The sequence below is a fragment of the Lonchura striata genome, chromosome 13, assembly GCF_050655825.1.
Source record: "Lonchura striata isolate lonStrDom1 chromosome 13, ASM5065582v1, whole genome shotgun sequence".
Taxonomy (NCBI): domain Eukaryota; kingdom Metazoa; phylum Chordata; class Aves; order Passeriformes; family Estrildidae; genus Lonchura; species Lonchura striata.
Genome location: NC_140715.1, coordinates 20404969 through 20425967, shown reverse-complemented (window position 1 = coordinate 20425967; position 20999 = coordinate 20404969). Strand labels below are relative to the sequence as shown.

The window sequence follows — 20999 nt, the reverse complement described above, 5'->3', positions numbered from 1 at the left end:
GGGGAGGTGAAGGCCTCCCACCACATCCACTGGGTGGCTGCATCAGGAGGACAGCAGCAAACCCACCTCACTCAGCTTGTACAAAGAAACATGAAGATGCTACTCAGGGCTGCTTCTTTTTAAATCTGAAACTACAGATCCAATACAACTGCAGTCTCCTACCTCCCTCTGCAACACAAAAACATCAGTTCTTGGTGTTATGTTTAGTGCCACTGTGCACTGAAACCCATCAATTTTGTATCAGAACAGGAACTCAACATTACCCATGCAAATGAAACGTGGTGTGTAAGTGCCAAGTGTCATTAGTGATCTCCTGGAAGGCCCTCTGCAGCAACTATACAGAGCAAGGCTAACATTTTGCCAGCCTAAAATTCCTTCCTTAGGTATTTAAATATTTCATAAAAATGTAAGAAACTGTGATATATCCAGAAGAATTCCTTCTCTATGTTCTTTAAACCTAAAGCCTGTGAATAACAACACCCTGGCACCCTAAATGCCTCATTATGGTCCTCAGATCACTCCTCAACACTCGGCATTCTAATCAATGGCTGCAGCCTAAGAATACTGAGAACACCTGATATCACTGGGGTCATGATTTCCATGATAATTCTTCCTGCTCATCCATGTGCTAGTGAATATTTATGCACAAGACTTCAGGTCTAAATCAAGTAAGCAGAAAAAAGTTAAAGCAATATTGCAATTAGTAAAATATAGTGCTCAATATTCTCATTTAAACATTACATGTTTAAATGCAGCTGTTTTCTGCCAAGTATATCAAAGAACTTGAAGTCCAAAAAATATATATTCTTTGTTAATTAAAAAGTCTGTCTGCTAACCCTGAATTCTTTCAGAGATACTCTGAGGAGAGGATCCAGGCAAGTTCTGTACACAGTGGACACATGAGTGCAAACAACTGACAACATGGACATGTAGCAGACAAGACAATTACAGTTTGCCAATTTACCTGGAAGTGGAATAGGCATGCCAGGAAGGGGGACACGAAATGGAGGTACCATTACTGGTGGAAAAGCAGGAATTGCTGCAGTTGGTTGAGGTACTGCATGAGGAACTGCAGGAGGCAATGTCTGTGGGACTGGCTGGGGTACAGTCTGCACAGGTGTAGCAGAAGGAGCAGAGGTTGAAACACTGACTGATGGTGTGGCAACTGAAACACCCGAACTCGGGGTCTGGTCTTGTGTGGTAGGTGCTGATAAAAAAACACAAAGAACACCTTGTATCTTAGACACTGCAATATATTGCTGCAAACATACTGGCGCTCTGTTTCCCGGTACGTAGCAGGTATGCTCAGATAGAACCAGCAGGAAGACGCTCCTGGACAAAAAATACTTTGCCTTCTCTGGAACATTAAATATTCACAAAGAAAGTCAATTTCCAATTTCAATTTGTCCCATTCTTTACACTTAACATGTCTCTATAGCAGAAGCAGGGCTGCATTAAAGGACAAACACAGGCTGAAATGAGGTTCTATTCTGTTCACAGAAACAGAAAAGGAACATTACATCAAGTTTCCAATGGCAACAGGCTGTCCTTGTGTTACTGCTTTTAACAGCAGCAGCACGTGCATGACAGCAGTCTGCCTTCAACTATGCTGGGCTGCATCCCCAGAATATGATAATATCAATAAAAATGTGTAAATAAGCAAGGAAAGGAAAATACTTTTCTTCAAGAGCTGCAAGAACTTTCTTAGTCTTTAGTGCCTCCCAGCAGGAAAACACACAACTGGCATTCAGCTCTGTAATCCTTGCAGCATGACTGGTTTCAATTTCAAATTGTTTTAATTTGGAGTGAACAGTCTCACAGCACAGGCCAACAGGAACTTGAGACGAGTCTGCTTAAACTTGTAAACTCACTCCGTAAGATTTGGTGCAGAGGAAAGGAGAAAAGAAAAAAAATAAAGAAACCACACCAGTTTACAGCCGTATTCCGATGGGCACACATGCATTTCCTATTAGTACCAGAAACATTCCAAACAACATACCAGTATTAGCATATTTAAATAAAGATTTTTGATCTTTCGATAAGCGTTTCAGAAAGGGCTAAAGTTCTTAAGTGCCTAACATTTAGGGAAACAGAGCAGACAGTCAGTATGTGATTTGTAAGACCTAGGTCAAATCAGTACAAGGCAAGAATGAAGCTCAGCCAGAAGTCCCAGGGTTTTTTTTTACAGGCCAAGTCGAAGAGTTATAAAATTATTTTAAGTCATAACATTTCATTACCTAGGCACAGACACCAACAGTAAAGTTCTTGAAAGCAAAGACAAAGTTTAGCAGATAGAACAGGTAGAAGTGGAACAGATTGTCAGCATTCAACATTAGGAGATTCAGCTTCAGAGGAGGTGCTAAAGTGCTGCTCCCAAAGCATAACTAGCTCTCCCCGACCTGCCACTGGGTCAAGAGCTGACACTGACCTCCCACCTGACTTGTTACTCAGCAGCACAACAATTAGAGCAGACCATAGTTCGACATAGCAAATGAACACCATTCTGAGATACCCTTCAAATTAAACAAAAGCCCTAAAATGCTTCGAGCAATACAAGTTCTTTGCTGCTCTAGTGACGTGTCCTCCCTCCAGCCTCAATAAAAGCAGAATTGAAGGGTTACCTAAATTTGACTCCCCTTTACACACAGATTTTGAAGTTTGGGTTAAATGGTGAGTGAAGTTGACTTGTCTCGCCTGTTACAGGAGAAAGATGAATTCCAGAGGATGCAACTCTACCCCACAGCAGGAGCTGGAACAATTCACCTCCTGCACACTCTCTGGCCTGGCTCAGAGCACACATCTGAGCCAGGGCAGCTACGATGCCCAATGTGCCAGTGCCAGATTCCCGCTCAGCACCAGTGCTGTCTGTCTGTGACCCTGCATGCAAGACAGGAACTCTCTGTACTGCTCCTCGCCCTGCACACCTCGCTCTGGGCAGTGGGACTGACCTCGCTCACTGCTTGCTGCTGACACACTCACAGCAAACAGACCCACAGTATTTAACACACACCTCTATCCACATGCACTGAGGCACCTGGGCAGCACACACATGTCAAAGTGCAGTGCAAACCACGCTGGTGTGTGCACAGCCATGCATTTATGTGCATGCTGCATCAATTCAGTCCCCTTTCCTTACTCGGAAAACCCTTACAAGCAAAGCTCAGTCCATGGAAGCAGCAGTAATGTCCAGACTATCATTCAAAGGTCATAAATGAACAAAAATGACTCCAAGGACTTTCTTTTTCCTCTTTGTGCAACTCGAGAAAATAGGAACTGGGAAGGCTTCAGCAGAAGAGTAATGCTAATAAAAGTAATACAACAAAGAAACTCTATTCTGTAATCAACCAGTGCTCACAGAGCAGCAGCTCTGAGACCTGACCTACAGAAACAGATGCCATGGAGAAAATTAGGAAATTGCTACAACTAAACTCCTACCTCAGATCAACGTTTCTTGTGAAACACTTTTAAGAACAATTTAGCTCTATCTACAGTCAAAAGGAAATAGATGTGTAATAGCTCTGAGATGATGCGATAACAGCAGAAGAAAAATATACGAAGACCTGAAGAATTCTTTGAGACTGGGGAGAAAAAAGTTTGCATGCAAGGTTCTTCTGGACTAAACACTGTACTTTAAATTCACACTCCATGCTGAAACAACTTTGTCCTGAACATCCAGGCTTTGCTGCAGCAATTCCCCATGCAGGATCCCCACCACCTACTCCCACCACTGCGAGGCCTGAGACACCCCCTGGTACTCACTGGAGTTGGTCTGGGACATGGAGGTGGCCGTGGTGGTGGTGGAGGTGGTGGAGGACTGCGTGCTGGAGGAAGTGGATGGAGATGCTGCAGAGGCAGGGCTGCTGGTGGTGGGGGTGGAGGCCCCCACGGCCTGGGCCTGGGCCGCCAGCATGGGTGTCAGCTCTGACTGCTGGATGACCTTGACCCCATCCGGCTTCGTCCACGCCGACTCCCGTGTGCGTGCGTTGTAAAAATAGACCTGGGGAGAGTGGCCCCGTCACACTGAGGCTCACTGTGGGACGGCGGCCCCGCCACGGCATGCATCCCAGCCACCTGGATATCCCAGCCCAGCCACACCGTGGGACAGCAGCCCTGCCACCCAGGCCATCCCAGCCCCGCCATGGCAGGCATCCCAGCCACCTGGATATCCCAGCCCTGCCACAACACGGGACGGTGGCCCCACCACCCGGATATCCCAGCCCAGCCAGCGTGCCCAGGGTCACAGCAGGACCACCCACAGCCCCCATCTCACCTTTCCATCTGGAGTTTTGTTCTCTACCCAGATCTCCTCAGCTGGGGGCATTGCTGGTGTTCCCGGCGCGGAGACCGGCGGCATTCCTGGAGGGAACATCATACCAGGAGGTGGTGGCATGCTACCCATGGGAGGAGGCATAAATGGTGGTCTCTAAAGGCATATAATAACAATAATGATGATAATGACAACAACAATACAATTTCAAGCAGATTTCCTTTCTTAGAGAACCAACAGACACTACACCAACAGTAAGGACAGCTGTGCCAGACTTAGAAGCTTCTCTAATGATCCAGTGCTCCCAGCTCAGGGAATGTGCTCCCAAGCCAACCCCCCACCCATGGCAGAACAGCTGAAGCCATCACTTCTGAGATACAAATGTGCAGGCACCTAAAAAAGGTAGCATGAACAGAAATGTGGTCAAAGTCCTCTCCTGAAAAGAAGAAAATATGTCAATGGAAGGAAGAGAAAGAATGGAAGACCCAAATAGCTGTTGCTCAGACATTGCCATCTATGAACCAAATACCCCAGAAATACAACAACCGTCCCAGGAAAGATATGTTAGAAAAACCCAAATTACAAGTAAGCATCCAGTTTGTCAGTACAGCTGAGCAGTGTGTTAATTAAAATACATTACACAACTAAATTTCCCACTAACTAAAATTCTAGCTAGTGCTAATTAGAATAAAAATATGAAATTACATGTTCATTATTGCATGATAAGAAATCCTGACCTGTCCTGCACACAGTTACCTGAAAGCCTGAACACCTCTGGTAATTCAAAGTACATTCAGTTCTTTCATTTTACTTATTTACTTGGACTGTTTGAAATTCCCTATATGCAACAAGTACAGTGAACGCTTCTGTAAAAAGCTGACAAAGCTCACCGAGTTCTTTAGCTCACTCTGCAAACACCTACAAGTGCCCTCATTATTAAACACCAAAGTGTTAAATTACTATTAAACACCAAAGTGCCCCGATTGTCCCCATCACTCCAGCTCTGACTGAATGACAGCCTCGAGTGCCGTGCTCACCCCGAGCCCACGGCGGGCCTGGCGCTGGGACACCCAGGACAGCCCATGGCCTGGGGACAAGCTGCACACAGGGGCCCTGAGCTGTCTCCCTGCACCCACAACTGCAGCTGTACCCCTGGCAGCTGCCAGAGCTGCCATGTCCTTGGCTTCTGCTGGGAGCTGCCCTGAGATCCAGCTTTCTCTCTAAGAGTGCTATTTGAAACTGCTCTTTAAATCCACATACCAAACTAGTAACAATTATTTGCATTAAATACTACTAAAAACGGAAGCCAAGAGTACATGGATGGCATTCTACACAAACAAAAAAAGCCCTCAACTCAACTGCAGCCTGCCTTCCCTCCCTTCTTCTTCCCCAACAGCTCTTGCACCTGCTTCACCATGAGCTTCCTCTTTCTTGCTCTTACAACTTGCATGAAGAATCCAATGAGAAGGAGCCAAATTTCTCCCTGCTACAGCTCCTCTCCCCAGTGCATGAGTAAAACCAGGCGGGCAGTCAGTGCCAGGTGTGCAGCCAGAGTCCCAGCACACCCGTTCTGAGCAGAGGCCCTTCCCCATCACACCTGCCTCTGGCCGGAGCCCTCAGCAGGAGCAGAGCTCAGCTCAGCCCAGCCCGAGACACCAGCCATGGCTGGGGCTGCTGAGGAGCGGCAGAGCTCACAGCCTGTGTGACACCTGGGAGCAGCAGCACTCCCTGCATGGAAACCAAACACAGGAGACACCCACAGCCAGGCCTGGCATCCAAAGTAACTCTGGTTGGTTCTTCAAACTGTAATTACAAATAGTGGATTTAATCCACAATGGCACGTGGTGCCATTCAGCTCCTCAGCATACCCACGGCCCACACGGCACTGATACTGCCTTAATGGGAAGGCACCCCCACAAAGCTATTAAATAACAGAATCCCTTTCTCATTCACAAAGGTGCTGTCCCTTGCAAACTCAGGCCTTAGAAAATCAAACACAAGACCTTAAACCATCCATCAGTTTAGCAGCAGAGGAGCTGAGCAAAAACTGTATTTGCACAGCACAGGTATGCAGAGGGGTGTAACACCTCACCTGAACACTGTGCTCTCATCCTGCCTTCCTGTTCCTTCACCCACTTCAGTGTCCATTCTCACACTATCTCCACACAATCACAGACGAGTTACATTGGAAAAGACCTCCCAGCCCATCGAGTCCAACCTGTGCCCCATCCGCACCTTGTCACCCGGCCTAGAGCACCGAGTGCCACATCCCATTGTTCCCTGGAGACCTCCAGGGAAGGGGACTCCAGCACCACCCTGAGCCTCCTTTTGTCCATGCTGAGCCCTGCAAGATGCCTCAGCTGCCCCTCAGCTGCCCTAGACTTGTACTCTAGACTCTCCACCAGCTCTACTGCGGTTCTCTGGACACGCTCCAGACCTCCACGTCCTTCCTGAACTCGAGGAGCCCAGAGGTGGACACCTCCATGTGTGAAAGCAAACGAAACCCCCTGAATGCCACCTAACCAACTCCGGAGAACGCCTTACCTGCAGGTGCGGAGGCCCCATGGGCGGGGGGATCCCCCCCGGCGGCGGCATCGGGGGCATGCTGGGGTCGAAGGGGGGTCGGCCGAAGGGGGGCCGGGGGGGCGGAGGAGGGCCCCGCATCATCCCGAAGGGCGGGGGCGGCCGCAGGAGGGGCGGGGGGCCGCGCAGCACCGCGCTGGGGGGCGGCGCGGGGCCACGGAACCGCAGCGCCTGCTGCTGAGCCATCCTGCGGAGAGAGGCACAGGAACACGGGTCACTGCCGGCCGCGGCTGCACGGGGACCAGCTGCGGCAGGATCCGGGGAAACCGAGACACCGACAGCGGGAGCCAAACGGGTCACGTTTGAGCGGGTGAAACCAAATGTGTGACTACTTCAACATGTACTTCTGCCACACAATTAGAGGTTATCAGTGCTCAAGTGTGAATTTCGCCTCGTGCAAATGGCCAAGCAGATAACAACAATACAATTTCAAGCAGATTTCCTTTCTTAGAGAACCAACAGACACTACACCAACAGTAAGGACAGCAGAGCTGGGATGGGGTAGGCAGCCACTGGGAAGCGCATCCTTCCTTATCTGCCAGAGCTCCTGAGCACGACCTGGAGCTCGGGCTGCTGCCTGCAACTGCGTCCGGGCCCTGCGGCCGGCCGTGCCCGGAGTGCCGGCTCTGCAGCGCCGGGGCTGCCAGGGGCTCTGTGTGCCGGGAAGACGGACCGGGGCAGGGCCGGACCCGGGGCAGGGCCGGACCCGGGGCAGGGCCGTGTCCGGGGCAGGGCCGGACCCCGGCAGGCCCGGCCCGAGCGCCGCGGTCTCGCGCTGAGCCGGCCGGCGCTCCGCACGGGCTCTCAGAACCCGCCGCCGTCCGGAGCGGCGCACGCTGCCCTGCGGCTCCGGGACACGGCTTTACCAGCCCCGAGCGTAGGGCCACACAACGGGCCAGTGGGGGCCCAGGCGGGGGACGACACCAGATGCGGCCTGTCCGCACCCGGAGCGGAGCCGCCGCCGCCCGGCCCCACGCCCGGGAGCGGCCCCGGCCGGTGAGCGGGAACAGGGCCCGTCCCGTCGCACGCGGGGCGGGAATGCGGGCGGGAGAGCCGCCCCGGCCCGCCCCGCCAGCCCCGGCCCCGCCGGGCACGCCGGTCTCGGCCCGGCCCGGCCCGGCCGCCGTACCGGAGGTCGGTGCCGAAGCGCTCGCCCGCCGCCGCCGCCTCCCCGTCGCCGCCGCCGCCCCGCTCCGCCATGGCCGCCGCCGTCGCGCGCAGCCGCCCCACCCCCCCGCGGGCCCCGCCGCGCCCCATTGGCCGTCGGGCCTGCCCGTCAGCGCGCTCGGGGCCCAGCCCGCTCCGCCATTGGCCGTCCGGCCCTCCCGTCAGCGCGCGCGGGGCCCAGCCCGCCCCGCCATTGGCCGCCGCGCCCGCCGGCTCTGAATGGGGGGAGCCGGGCGCGCCGCCATTGGCCATGCCGCTCGCGCCTGCGGTCACGTGAGGCGCGGCCCGGGGAGGGGAGCGGAAGTGACTCGCGCCGCAGGGGGAAGGGGAAGAGCAGCGTCCAATCAGCGGGCGGAACCACATGCGCCAATCAGCGCCCGCAGCCCCAGACCACACAGGGAATGTCCCGTCCCGTGACGTCACGGGGCGCTCAGCCAATGAGCGATCCCGGCGGGGGGAGCGCGGCGGCCGCCAGGGGGCGCTGTGTGCGCGGGGGCGCCGGGGAACGGGGGGGAGCGGGAGGGGTCCGGGGAACCGGGGGGGGGGTCCGGGGAACCGGGGGGGAACCGGGGGAGCGGGAGGGGTCCGGGGAACCGGGGGGGAACCGGGGGAGCGGGAGGGGTCCGGGGAACCGGGGGAGGGTCTGGGGAACCAGGGGGGAACCGGGGGAACGGGAGAGGTCCGGGAAACCGGGGGAGCGGGAGGGGTCCGGGGAACCGGGGGGGTCTGGGGGAACGGGAAACCGGGGGAGAACCGGGGGCTCCAGCTCCGGGTGGGCACTGCCAGCCCCGGGTGGGCACTGCCAGCCCCGGGAGCGTTTGGGGGACATCCAGCGCTGCTGGGCAGCACCGGCGGCTGCAGCGCTCGGTGCGCAGGAGCCGCCAGGAACGTGTTCCCGGGACGTGCAGCTGCTTTCGCGATCCCACATGTCCCATTCCTACTCTCAATAGGAAGATCTGTCTTCTCTTAGATCGACAATAGGGAATTCCTCGGGGGCCTTTTGGGGGTGCTGAGCCACGGAGACTCACCCACCCCGGTGTCGCTGCGGGGTCTGTATTCTCGGGGTTTGCTGGATTTTGCTGCCGCTGTGAGGTCTGGGATGGGCCGGGGGTGCTGGGCTCCCCGGAGCCTGCCCGTGTGTCTGCCCGGTGCCCAGGCCGGGCCCTGCACAGTGCCTCTGCTCTCCTCACCAGCACTTCTGTGCCACACATTAAAACTGCTTTGCCCACGAGTGCTCAAATCCTCCACACACAGTGCAGCTGCCTGTCTTCCACGCGTCTTTCATCCTCTTTTTATCTCCCTGTTCCCCGGTTGTCTCCATGTTTTATTGATGTCAAGCGGGCGGGAGCAGCTGCAGGGCCTTCTCCCAGGTTCAGGGGGGCTGGAGCTGCTGCTGTACCCTAGCTCCCTCATCTCTGTGTTCTCAGAACATTCCAGTCAGGAATTCTCAGCGTGCAGCTCCTTCAGGGGCAGTTGGTTAGCAGTGAGCTGCAAAACACGAGGCATTTTGACAAATCTGCTGGCAGCTCCCTGTGCTGCAGGACGTGGCTCTTGGCAGCAGTACAATTTACTGTGATTGATACACACTTCCCTGGATTTCACTGAAACCAAGGATCCCAAAGGCTTGACTGGCTGCTTGCCTGGACACTCTCCCTAACTCCCGTGGGCTCTGGGGGTGCAGGTGCCAGGGGACTGAGCAGCAGGCTCTGTTCATCCCCTCAGGAAGCCGTGGGACTGTTCCTGGGGCTGGGAGGGCATTGCTGACCGTGCTCCTTGGGGAATGGGGCTGTGGCAAGCCCTGGAGCCAGGGGAAATCTCTCTGGGGGAATCCCACACCCACACCCGTTGCAGAGCTAGTGGATCTGCTGATGGAATTCTGCAAATGGAATGGCTGTGGGTGCACTGGGGATCCAGGTTTCCCAGAAAAGTCTGCAGCTGGAACCCCCACTGCAGCCCTGGTCCCCTGTCTCTGCTGCCAACCCTTCCCAGAGCCGTTGTTCCCTGGCTGGAAAGCTGCTGGCTGTGCCAGATACCAGCACAGAGCTGCTCTGCTGCTGCCAGTGCTGCTGCTCTTGCCCCAGAAATTGTTCCCAGGGAGGTTTTCAACTGGGGACCTCCTCAAGTATTTGGATCTCTGTAGTTTTTGAAAGGCTGTTTATGACAGTCTGAGTTCTCTGCCAGAAGGAATCCTGAAGCCCCACAGTGTGGATGTTCCCCTCAGACCTGCCCATGTTCTTGTGTTTTCTTGGTCCAGGGTGAGTGGCCTTCTTCATCCCGGTTGCAGCTCTGTCCCTGAGCTGGTTTCAGCAGCAAGGCTCCTGGTGCAGTGTGGCAGCCCCTGAGCTGCTCTGGGCTCCCACTGCTGGGACTGGCCCCTGCCGCGGAGCTGCAGCAGCCATGGGGTTGTGTCATCTCAGAGACGCCAACATCCTGCCATTCTTTTTTCATTTCTTCAGATTTCAGGTTGAAGTGTGATGACAAATAAAAATTTTGCCCTGAGCTGTCTGCAGGGCCTCTGGGCTGCTGCGGTGCCAGCATCTGCCAGGGAGAGCCCCAGATGCCATGCTGGAGGGTGGCAGTGGGGGGAGGCTCCTGCTGGCACCGAGGTGCCCCGCTTTCCCAGCCTCACGGATCACTGCTGGAGCTGGGGCTGAGGCCATGGGGAGACCCCCATCCCCTCCAGCCATGGGGGCCCTGGGGGCCATGGCTGCTGTGCCCCTGCTTAGCCTTGGAGCTGGGCTGGCGAGTTCTAAGGCCTCGTGGGGCATCTGGGCATCTGGGCATTGTGGGGAGCAAGTGGGACTGGGCATTACTGAAATTTAACAGGGCACCTCCTGTGTGTGGGCATGGCGCAGCACGGCTCGGTGTGCTGCACCCAGACTCTGGGCACGGAGCTCCCCAGTCTGGTCCCAGGCTTTCCCTGTAGTTACATGAAAACATCCCATTTTTTCCTCTACACATGGAGCCTGCAGATTCCCTCCTACAGGGAAAAAGGGGTGCAGGCTCAGCCATGGTAAGAGCAGCAGATGGCCGGGGGGTCTGAGAGGTGCCCCGTGTCAGGCAGGGCAGGGGTTAGCCCAAAGGAGCTCACTGGAGGTGATGGCTGCAAAGAGCCCAGCAGAGCAGAGCCCGGCCCGGCTGCCTGCAGCACATCACCTCTGCAGCTCCTTGGCCTGCGGGGACAGTGCCACTGGCCCTGCGAGTCTTCTGAAAGCAGCAGAGTGCTGTGACTGCATCAGGTACCGCGGGGCTGGCAGCTGGCCCTGGCCAGGAGGTTGCTTGGCCGCACCCCGAAATTCTGGGAGCATCCAGGGAAAGTTCTCCTGCCTGGAGCCAGCCGCAGAGCTGACACTAATAGAAAAAGACCACTAAAAAGCTGTGTGATATTCTGCTCTGCTCCCGGTCCCTCTCTCTCTCTCTGTTGCTGCTGGCATTTTATGAAATATTGATGTGCCTCGCTGCTGCGGCTCTCCCGTTGTCTCCGCGCCGCTGCCGCGGCTGTGCCGGCCCCACGCCGGCCCGGGGACGGGCCACGGGACGCGCTGCCGTGCGGCGGTGCCGGGAACGGGCTGCGGGACGGGCTGGAGCCGGGTCCCGCGGCAGAGCCGGGCAGCTCGGTCCCGCGGCGGAGCCGGGCAGCTCGGTGCCGCGGCTGGGGCTCCCGGCCGGGGCCGGGGCAGGCGGGGCCTTCCCGCGGGCTTGCTCGCTCCCCTTCTCATGCGAGGCTCTTCTCCGGCTCCTGACCGCGGGTTCTGGTCCAGCGCCCTCCTCCAGCCCGTACTGCCGCGGGCTTCCCCTCGGGCTGCCGGGGCTCCGCGCCCCGGGGCTGGGGCGCAGCCGAGGGGACACCGAGGGGACACCGAGGGGACAGCCGAGGGGACACCGAGGGGACACCGAGGGGACACCGAGGGGACACCGAGGGGACAGCCGAGGGGACACCGGGGGGACACCGAGGGGACACCGAGGGGACAGCCGAGGGGACACCGAGGGGACACCGAGGGGACACCGAGGGGACAGCCGAGGGGACAGCCGAGGGGACACCGAGGGGACACCGAGGGGACAGCCGAGGGGACAGCCGAGGGGACACCGAGGGGACACCGAGGGGACACCGAGGGAACAGCCGAGGCCCCGTGTCCCCTCCCCGCGGGACGCGCGGGGTTCGCGCTGGCCCTGTGCGAGATCCTCCCCGGAGCGCCTCAAATGCGGCTCCAAACCGGGAGACCGGGCGCTCCGGCTCGCGGTTAATGTTTCATCAGGGTTTGGGGCAGAAGCCGCCTCCGAGCGGGCCAGGCGCGCTCTCCGCTCCCGCGGCGGCCCGGGGGCCTGGCACGGCGGCGGGGGCCGTGGCAGGTGACGGATCCCTGCCGTTCCCGGGGCAGCACGGATCCCTGCCGTTCCCGGGGGCTGCACGGATCCCTGCCGTTCCCGGGGCAGCACGGATCCCTGCCGTTCCCGGGGCAGCACGGATCCCTGCCGTTCCCGGGGCAGCACGGGTCTGTGCCGTTCCCGGGGCAGCACGGATCCCTGCCGTTCCCGGGGCAGCACGGATCCCTGCCGTTCCCGGGGCAGCACGGATCCCTGCCGTTCCCGGGGGCTGCACGGATCCCTGCCGTTCCCGGGGCAGCACGGATCCCTGCCGTTCCCGGGGGCCACTCTGATCCAGCGCTCCTTCGGCTGCCTGGCACTGCGGTGGGCTGGAGCCAGGCCACTCCTCGGGCCCCAGCTCTGCTGTCCTGTCTCAGGAACGGCGTCGGTGTGAAATCCCAGGTCGCATCATCTCATGGCCAATTTGCTCAGGTTTCCGCGGCGGGGGCTAATGTGTTTTCCATGTTAACGTGCCTGCACGTGGCGTCCAACCTGACTGCAACATGGAGCCACTAACACTACATGACTGGCACACATGCCCCGTTGGCAGGGGACAGGCTGCATGCGCCGCCGCCGTGCCGCTCCTCCAGCGGCTTTTGCCTGGGCTGACCCCAAATTTACAGTGCTTCAGGTTTCCTCATTAATGGAGGAAACATTTGTGTTTCCCACAAGGAAAACATTTGCTCTATCCAAAATATGTTAGGTTCCTTCAGTGCCCCTCCCTCAACCCCTGCTAAAGAAACTACTGGGAAAAAGCACAAAATCTGTCTTTGAAAAGTTTAACATTGAAAGGATCATTAAAATTGCTCCTAAACATTTCCTTGTGTTTTTAGATGAGTTATTTTGGATTTTGATGTTGGCAGCATCAGAACTTGGCCAAACCATCCTCTGGTGCCCCCTTGGAGCCAGCCCCGGCTCTCTCTCAAGCTCCACCTTATCTGAAATTGCTTCAGGATTTCGATCCTTTTCCAACCAAGGGACCTACCCTTGCTGCCTGCTCAGAAATCCCATCCCTAAACATCCCCAGAGGTCACTCCTCAGCCTCACCAGAATGTGCCTGCGTGTCCCAGGCTCTCGTGAGTGCCCAGAGCCGTGGGTATTGCCTGGGGAATCCCAGGGTGTAAAACCAGCCCTGGTTCAGAAGTTTTCCAGAGGCTGTTACCTGCTCTCACTGCGGAACCTGGAGGCGGATCCTTGACCTGTGCTGGTTTTCCTCGCAGAGATCCTCACTCAGGCCATGATGTGATGGCAGCTGCAGACTAATCTGTTTTGGCATTTGGGAAAAACCAGACATATTCTGAAGCAACCGAGGTATCAAACTTTAACCACATCTCCGACTCAGATCTCAGTGTGTTTTGTTCCTGCTGGCAGAGACTGTCAGGTGTGGGGAGCTGCGGGGGATCACGGAAGGCTGTGGGGGGCTGAGGAAGTTGTGGAAGGCTGTGAGAGATCTGGAGATGCTGCACACAGTACTCGAGGCTCTGGCAAATAAGGGTGAGCACAGGATGCCCAGCTGAACCTTCCTTAGCTTTGCATCACACAGACGCCTTGAAAATGCAATCCCTCTCCCCAGATAATGCCCGATTTTTGGTGTGTTTATCCTCTGACCCCCTGTATGTTTCTGTGGTGTGGATTGCAGTATTTGGCAGAGTTGTGGCTCTTGGTGGAGCCTGGATGGTACATCTCCCTGCAGCAGCCCATGTGCTGCCCCTTGGCCCTGCCAGGTGGGCACCTGGGGAGGATTTGTTCCCCATGCCACAGACCCTGCCCCCAGCGACATCCCCAGGGCCTTGGGATCTGGTGTCAGGCTCTCCTGGGATGACCAAGGGCCCTGGTAAGACAACAAATATTGTTAGACACACAGCCTCTGGAGGAGGGAAACCCAAGTTTCCCTGCCTGTCCCTCTGCCCTGCATCTCTCTCCACTTCATGCAAGTCTAAAAGCAAGTAAATGCTGGTGATATGATTCACCTGCCCACCCGCTCCCTGCTCCTTTTGTTCCTGGAATGAGGAGTTCTTCTCATCTGCCTGGCAGGAGCATCCACTCCAAGCACAAGGATATGGGGAACAGGACCAAGATCATTCCACTGAAACCAAAAACCTCTCCACCCTAAACAGGGTCTGAGTTATTCACTTCCCTCACTGAGCTCTGAATGCTGAGCTCGGATGGAAAGTGGTGCCTTGGTTGCCCTCTCAGCTGTTGACAGTCCAGAGTAAATGGACAGAGGTCTCCCTCCTCCAACACTCACAAATAATGACTCACACTGGGGTCAGGCAATGCTGCTGCGGGCAGGCAGTGCCAGGGCTGGTCCTGGTGCTCTGGCCCCTGCACCCTGGCAGTCTCTTATCCCGGAGTCCCAGCTCCCCCAGCTGCAGACTGTGGGGACCACGGTTCCCAGCCCAGGGCCTGGAGCAAATCCTGGGCAGCAGCAGAATCCACTGTCCTAGGAACATTTTTCATCTGAAAATGAATGTGCCTCCTTGGAGGACAGATGTCCTTGAAAACTCAGGAGAAGGGAAACACTGAGGGCAGAACATGGGAAGGAAAAGGGGATGGGAAGTTTGGAATTTTGCAGCTGAAATCCAGTTTTCTCTGGGAAAGCAGCTCCAGCCCCAGCTCTCCTTGCCAGTGGCTACTCCTTGGACCTTCTAGTGCCATCATGAGCATGGGCTCGGCTCTACGGCAAGCCAGGAGCCTCAGCAGATCCTGCTGCTCCCACAGGACGTGGACAGCCTGCAGGACATGGGTGGCTGGACCCTGCCCTGATGAGGACATGCACACACCCACTCACACGCATGCACACGTGCGCACACACACACACACACACACACACACACACACACACACGTGCTCCTGCCAGGCCATCCGCTATTCCACCTGCACCACAGCACCTGCTGCCTTGCTCCCGAACCCCCCAAGCCCCTGAGCCTTCTCTCCTCTCTTCTCCCTCCTCCTCACACATGCTTTTGTACATCTAGGACCTCCCCCCAGCCCCCTTGTGTTATCAGATGTGCTGCTATTGATTTCCTCCCTGCATTTGTTTTTGTTATTCATTATTAATGGGATCATTTTTCCATCCTTTGTGCATGAAGGCAAATTTTGTGTAAAAATCAATTGAGTGAGCAGTGCCAATGGCTTGTTTGGTTTTCTGTGCTTTCATCTCCTGTGCACAGGTCCCGGGAGACAGAGAGCAGGATATTAAGGAACAAGGGTGGAATGGGGAAAAAATAATAAATCAATCGTTAGTGGTTCAGAAACCATAGACAGGGAGTTTGCCTGCTGAGTCTCTCACACGTGTACTGGGTATTTCCTATTTCAGCAGGTTTCCATTTCCCCTTTATCTGAGCTGTCACTGAAAGGGAATTCCCTATCTCAGCAAATTTCACTTGCATTTTTCATTTTACCTGTGGGAGATGGTAAAATGGTGCATGGGGTGTGTTTTGAAGAATCGAGTGTCCCAGGTGGATCCCACAGACCTACTGCCCAGGACAAGGAGCCCTAGCCCTCCAAGGAAATTGTGAGTCCTGATCCCCAGACACCTGGAGAGACAGATGAGGCAGCAGAGAGTGGGGGGCTGTGATGTGGTGGCAGCTCCTCACAAACGCGGAATTCCAAGCGCTGACTCTGTCCTGCCTCCCATCGCCTGCTGGCGATGCTTACAGGCTCCGGGGCACTGCTCGTTATCCTGAGGGAAAACGTGGGCAGCTTCTTTGTGCTTCTTCAGCATTAAATATCGGTTCCGAACTCTTCCGCCGAGGCTGAGAGAAATTCATCCCCCGCTCCAGGAAGACGAGATGAGCTTCCCGTATCACAGTGGCTTTACCCCAGAGCACCTGAGCTTTGCGAGCCAACCCCAGTGGCAGACTAAGGCACCCGTGATGACCAACCAGGACATACCTGATCTCCAAAGTAAATCTCAAACGAAGCGATCAGGTCCTGTATGTGAAACCTGGGCAGAGCCCCCCGCCCGGAGCGCTGCCGGGACAAAAGGAGCCGGGAGGGAGGGAGGGTGAGCCAAAAGGTCAAGGGGCTTAAGGTGTCCCTGGTGAACCTGTTGGAGGTGAGGAGGAGCTCAGAGGAGCTGCTCTGTGGGACAGTAGCTGCGGGTTTGGGAAAGTTCGTTTAGGATTTGTTTTACTTCTTTAAGGCACTATCCAGAGCTGCGCAAAAGGGACAAACGCGGAAACCTCCAAACCTGCAAAGATAGGCAACACAAGAACAGCCACAGGAGAAACAGCCGTGATCCCGTTGCCGTTGTAGGAACAAGCCCGATCCGATCTCCCTTCTGCGGGTGTGCAGGGACAGAGGTGGTGGCCGTGGAGCCGTGAGGGTGTCCTGCACTGCCGGTCCGAGCGAGGGCCCGGCTCAGACTGGGCTTAACCCGAGCCGGGGAGGACGGAGGGCAGCGCTAGCGGTTATTTCTGCTGAACACAAAGACGTGAGGCTGCGGTGCCCCGCGGCAGTGGCACCGCCTGGGATCTGGGCTGGATCTCCATTCCCGCGCCAGGAAAGGCTCCCGGCCCCGCGCCCGCTCCCGCCGCCGATCCCCGGTCCAGAGCGGCCGTGCCCGCTCCTCCGGCACCCGGCCGCGGGGCCAGCCCGGGGCGAGGCGGGGGCAGCTCCCAGAGAACGAGGGAAGAGATAAAGGCACATCCTACCTGTAAAAACACGGGCCTGGAGCCCGCAGCTGCGGGGGAAGATGCCGTCGGAGTTGCCTTCTTTAGAGTGCGGAAGGCAATTATTGTTGCGTCGCCTTTATTCTAAATTTTCAGAGCCCACAATATAATATAATGGCATAAGGGCATTTTTTTTGTTAAAGGACATTTGACTGGGGGAAAATCACTGATGATGGTTGGGAAAACGCGGTTCGAGGAAGAGTTACCCTCAAGGAAAAGGTGAATTCGTGAGATCGTTTCCTGACGGGGGAGGAGGATGAGACCAAGTTCTCAAGTTCGATGTTTGTCACTCATTGAAATGCTAAAGTGGAATATCCAGAAGAGGCTCACGCTTCGAACATTAATCTTTAATCGTTAAGGTGCTTCTGGGAATCGCAAATAAAAGCCCTTTCCCCGTCCTGAACACCTTCAGAAACGAACCCGGCATCGGACTTGGTGGAGGGCTGTTTCCGTTTCCCCGGGGCCGGTGGCGGCGCGGGGCCCGGCGGGGCGAAGCCCGGTCCTGTGTCCCGGGGCGTCGCCGCGCTGAGGGGCGTTTATTGAGGGTGCGATTGCTCTTGCAGGTTATTTCGGGTATTCCCGTCGGCGCTGCGGCACGGGACGGCGAGGAACGACACGTCGCAGCGGGTTGAAAAATAAAGCTTTATTAGGGAGCGGGGCGGGGTGGGACGGCGGGGCGCAGCGGGAGCGGCTCTGCCCGGGGCGCGCCCCGGCGGCCTCGTCCGCCGCCAGCGCAGCTCGGGGACCGCGGAATTGCGGTGGCGCCGCTCCGCGCCGCGGCTCCGCGCCCCGGCTCCGCGCCCCGGCTCCGCGCCCCGGCTCCGCGCCCCGGCTCCGCGCCCCGCCGGCTTTCTGTCCCGGGCTGGCTCGGCGGGCCGGGGTGGGCCGGGGCGGGGCGGGGGGCGCTCAGGGCGGTCCGTCCCGTCCCGTCCCGTCCCGTCCCGTCCCGTCCCGTCCTGTCCCAGGGTCTACGGGGCCGCGCCGTCAGTGCACCGCCGAGTACTTCATGCGCTTCTGCTTCTGGCGCTGGTTGCAGAACCAGACGCGCACCACGTTCTTCTTGAGGTCCAGCTTCTCGGCGATGGCCGCGATCTTCTCGGCCGAGGGCCGAGGCTGCAGCGCGAAGTACGCCTCCAGCGAGCGCCGCTCGGGCGCGGCGATCGAGGTCCGCCGGCGCTTGCGCTCGGCGCCGGGCGGCGGGTCGGGGCCGGCGGGGCGGGCGCGCCGGGCGGCCTCGGCGCCCTCCAGCCAGGCCTGGAGCACCGGCCGCAGCGCCGTCATGTTGTTGTGCGACAGCGTCAGCGACTCGAAGCGGCAGATCGTGCTCTGGCTGAGCGAGCCCACGCCCGGCAGCTTCAGCGCCGCCAGCGCCGCCCCCACGTCGGCCTGGGTCACCCCCAGCCGCACCCGGCGCTGCTTGAACCGCTCGGCGAACGCCTCCAGCTCCCGCGGGTCCGCGGCGGGCGCGGGAGCCCCCGGGGCGCCCACGGGCACGGGCAGGGGTCCCGCGGCGGCGGCGGGCAGCGGCGGCGGCGGCAGCGGGGCGGGCAGCGCGGGGGGCTCGGCCAGCCCCGCCACGGCCAGCGACGGCGAGAGGTGCTCCAGCAGGTCGCCGCCGTCCAGCGCCGGGTGCGGGAGCGGGTGCGGATGGGCGGCGAGGGCGGCGGGGTGCGGGAGGGCGGCGGCGGCGCAGGGCACGCCGCTCATGGCGTGGAAGGCGGCGTCCGGCTTGAAGTGCGGGTGGAGGTGGTGGCCCTTGGCGTGGGGGGCGATGTCCGCGGCCGCCAGCGCCTCGGCGCGGGCCAGCAGGCTCTCATCGAAGCTCCCAAATATATTGCCCTGCAGCTGCGAGCAAGAGCACGCATGGCGAGGTCAGTGGGGAATTCTGTCATCTCCGCCTGAAAAACCGGCCCCGGCACCGCGGGTCCTCCCCGGAGCTCAGGTCATAAAAATTAATAGGAAGACAGCGGCCCCGCTCCGCATGGAGCGGATCAGGGGCGGGCACGGGGGGGCGCGGAGCCGCGACGCGCGACGGGGCTGTCGACATGAAAAAAACATTAACCCGGTGCCTGTCAGAAAATGTGGCTCGGAGAGGTACTTGCGCTGCATCCACGTACCTGCGGGGCCGGGAGGCAAACTCTGCGCATCGCGTCGCTGCCGGCGTGCAGGCTGGGGAACTTGGGCTCCTGGAGGGCGGCGGGCAGGGCGAAGGGCTGCTTGGCGTCCATGGCCATCATCTCGGCGCGGCCCGCGGGCGGGAGGCCCCGGGCATGGGCGCGGGGCTGCGTCTGCCCGCGGCACTGCCCGAGCTGGCGGTGTTCGGTGGCAGAGCTCCGCCGGCGCCCGCCCCCGCCGCGCTCCCGCACTCATCTTACACGCTGCCCGCCCGCACGGGCCGCGCACGCGTGATGCGCCCGCAGGACGGGCAGGGCACGGGCGGCGAGACCCCCGGTGCCCCGGCGAGACCCTCCGGGCCCGCCCCGCCGCCCTCAGCCCCCGCCCGGGCTCGGACGCGCCGTGGCGGGGTCCGAATGCCGGCAGCGACTCGCGGCCCCCGGGCCGCTCCCGCTCGAGCCCCGCTCTTCCCTCGGCTGCAGGTCCCGCGGGGAGAGGGGAGGAGCGGGCGGTTCTCCGTGGGCAAAACCCGCGGGCTGACGTTTGGAGCAGAGGGGCCGTCGTCCACACAGCCACCCCCGGGGAGCGGCTCTGAAGTTGGCATTGCTCTATTACTGAGCGGCCCTTCCATTTTTGCTCTCCCAATCTTCACACGTCTTCAGACATTACTGCACTTTGAGGCACTAGAGATGCACATATTTTGCAAAATCCGAAGTTCTTAAGCAAAAATAAAACCTAGTCCGAGATTTAAGGTTTCCAAGTGTCATAAGCCTCGGTAAATACGGACCAAGAGCCGAAGGAGCTGCTGTCTGGTTTCTGACAAACGTACTGACTGATCGTGGGCAGAGAAAAGAAACGGTCCTGCTGTGGTGAAACGGGTTCCTTTGGGAAACACGCCCCGGGCCAAGATCAAGGATCAAGGACCGGCTCGGGCTGGAAGCGGCTCTGACCGCGGGCCGGCCCGGCCGGGCGGGAGCGGCTCGGCGGACGGAGCGAGGGGCGCAGCACCGCGGACAGCGCCGGCAGCGGGGCCGGCCTGCTCCGCCCGCCCCGGCCCTCCCCGCTCCCGAACCGTTCCGAACCGTTCCGAACCGTTCCGCCCCGCCCCGGCCCCGCTCCCGCCCCGCCCGGGGTCCGCCGCCGGGCCGGGCCGGGCGAGCAGCTCCCTCCTACCATGGGGAACCGGCGCGTCGTGGCGAAGCTGCCTGCCCTGATTTATGATAAAACATTTAAAGGAAATCATTTATATTTCAGAGGCCCTAAATAGCTGCATGAAAGTTTTATCTGAAGTGGCACCGCTTTAAAGGCGGCCCTGCTTGCTGGAAGTAATTAATAGAGGGATAAATTTCAGGCCTTTGTTTTGTTTTGGTTTTAACCCTCCCTTTATTTAGCGCTGTCTGTTAACACCAGTAAACGAGGAGATGTGAAGGGTGGATGCAGAACCCGACTAGCGCCTGCTCGTCAGAGTCCGACTCCCTGGGCCCGGCTCCGAGGGTGCTCGCACAATTGGCAGCTTTTTCCGTGTCTCTGCTGTTGCTTCATTCTCTCCCAAGTGAGGAGAACCTGCCGGGGGCCCCGCACGCTCCTCCTGCCGGTCTGCACAAACGTTCACTGCATCACCCGCGGGACTGCCACGCTGGGCTCGGGGCTGCTTCACAGCTTAGGGGTCCCTCTCCCAGCCCACCCCGGACACCTCTCCGGCCTTCCCCTCCCCTCCCACTGGCAGCCGGGCTGGGCAATGCAGCTGCTGAGATCCCCTTAATTAATGCTGTAAAATATTGATGCTCCTGGCCCTGTCTGCTGCCGTTACACCTTACAGCCAGGGG

The 20999-nt window shown here is 58.4% G+C and overlaps 2 protein-coding genes across 8 annotated transcripts in view; both read right to left on the bottom strand.

The window, feature by feature from the left end:
- Nucleotides 1–8080, bottom strand: part of TCERG1 (transcription elongation regulator 1) — a 29112-nt gene extending 21032 nt beyond the window's left edge. For 4 of the 7 annotated variants that reach the window (XM_021543086.4, XM_021543088.4, XM_021543089.4 and 1 more), the window contains exons 1-5: nucleotides 7980–8080; nucleotides 6812–7037; nucleotides 4271–4423; nucleotides 3760–3997; nucleotides 965–1207 (exon numbers count right to left, since the gene is read on the bottom strand). In XM_021543086.4, coding sequence (XP_021398761.2) covers nucleotides 965–1207; nucleotides 3760–3997; nucleotides 4271–4423; nucleotides 6812–7037; nucleotides 7980–8050 — 931 coding nt within the window. In that variant the 5' untranslated portion in view covers nucleotides 8051–8080. The remainder of the gene's footprint in view (nucleotides 1–964; nucleotides 1208–3759; nucleotides 3998–4270; nucleotides 4424–6811; nucleotides 7038–7979) is intronic. The other 3 variants (XM_085591634.1, XM_085591635.1, XM_085591636.1) reach the window with 1 other exon arrangement.
- A 9848-nt stretch (nucleotides 8081–17928) lies between these two features.
- POU4F3 (POU class 4 homeobox 3) lies at nucleotides 17929–19414 on the bottom strand. The gene is made up of 2 exons (XM_021543095.2): nucleotides 19176–19414; nucleotides 17929–18903 (listed from the first exon to the last, which is right to left on the bottom strand). The coding sequence occupies exons 1-2, from the start codon at nucleotides 19293–19295 to the stop codon at nucleotides 18043–18045; spliced, it is 981 nt and encodes a 326-aa protein (XP_021398770.2). The 5' UTR covers nucleotides 19296–19414; the 3' UTR covers nucleotides 17929–18042.
- Nucleotides 19415–20999: the final 1585 nt, after the last annotated feature.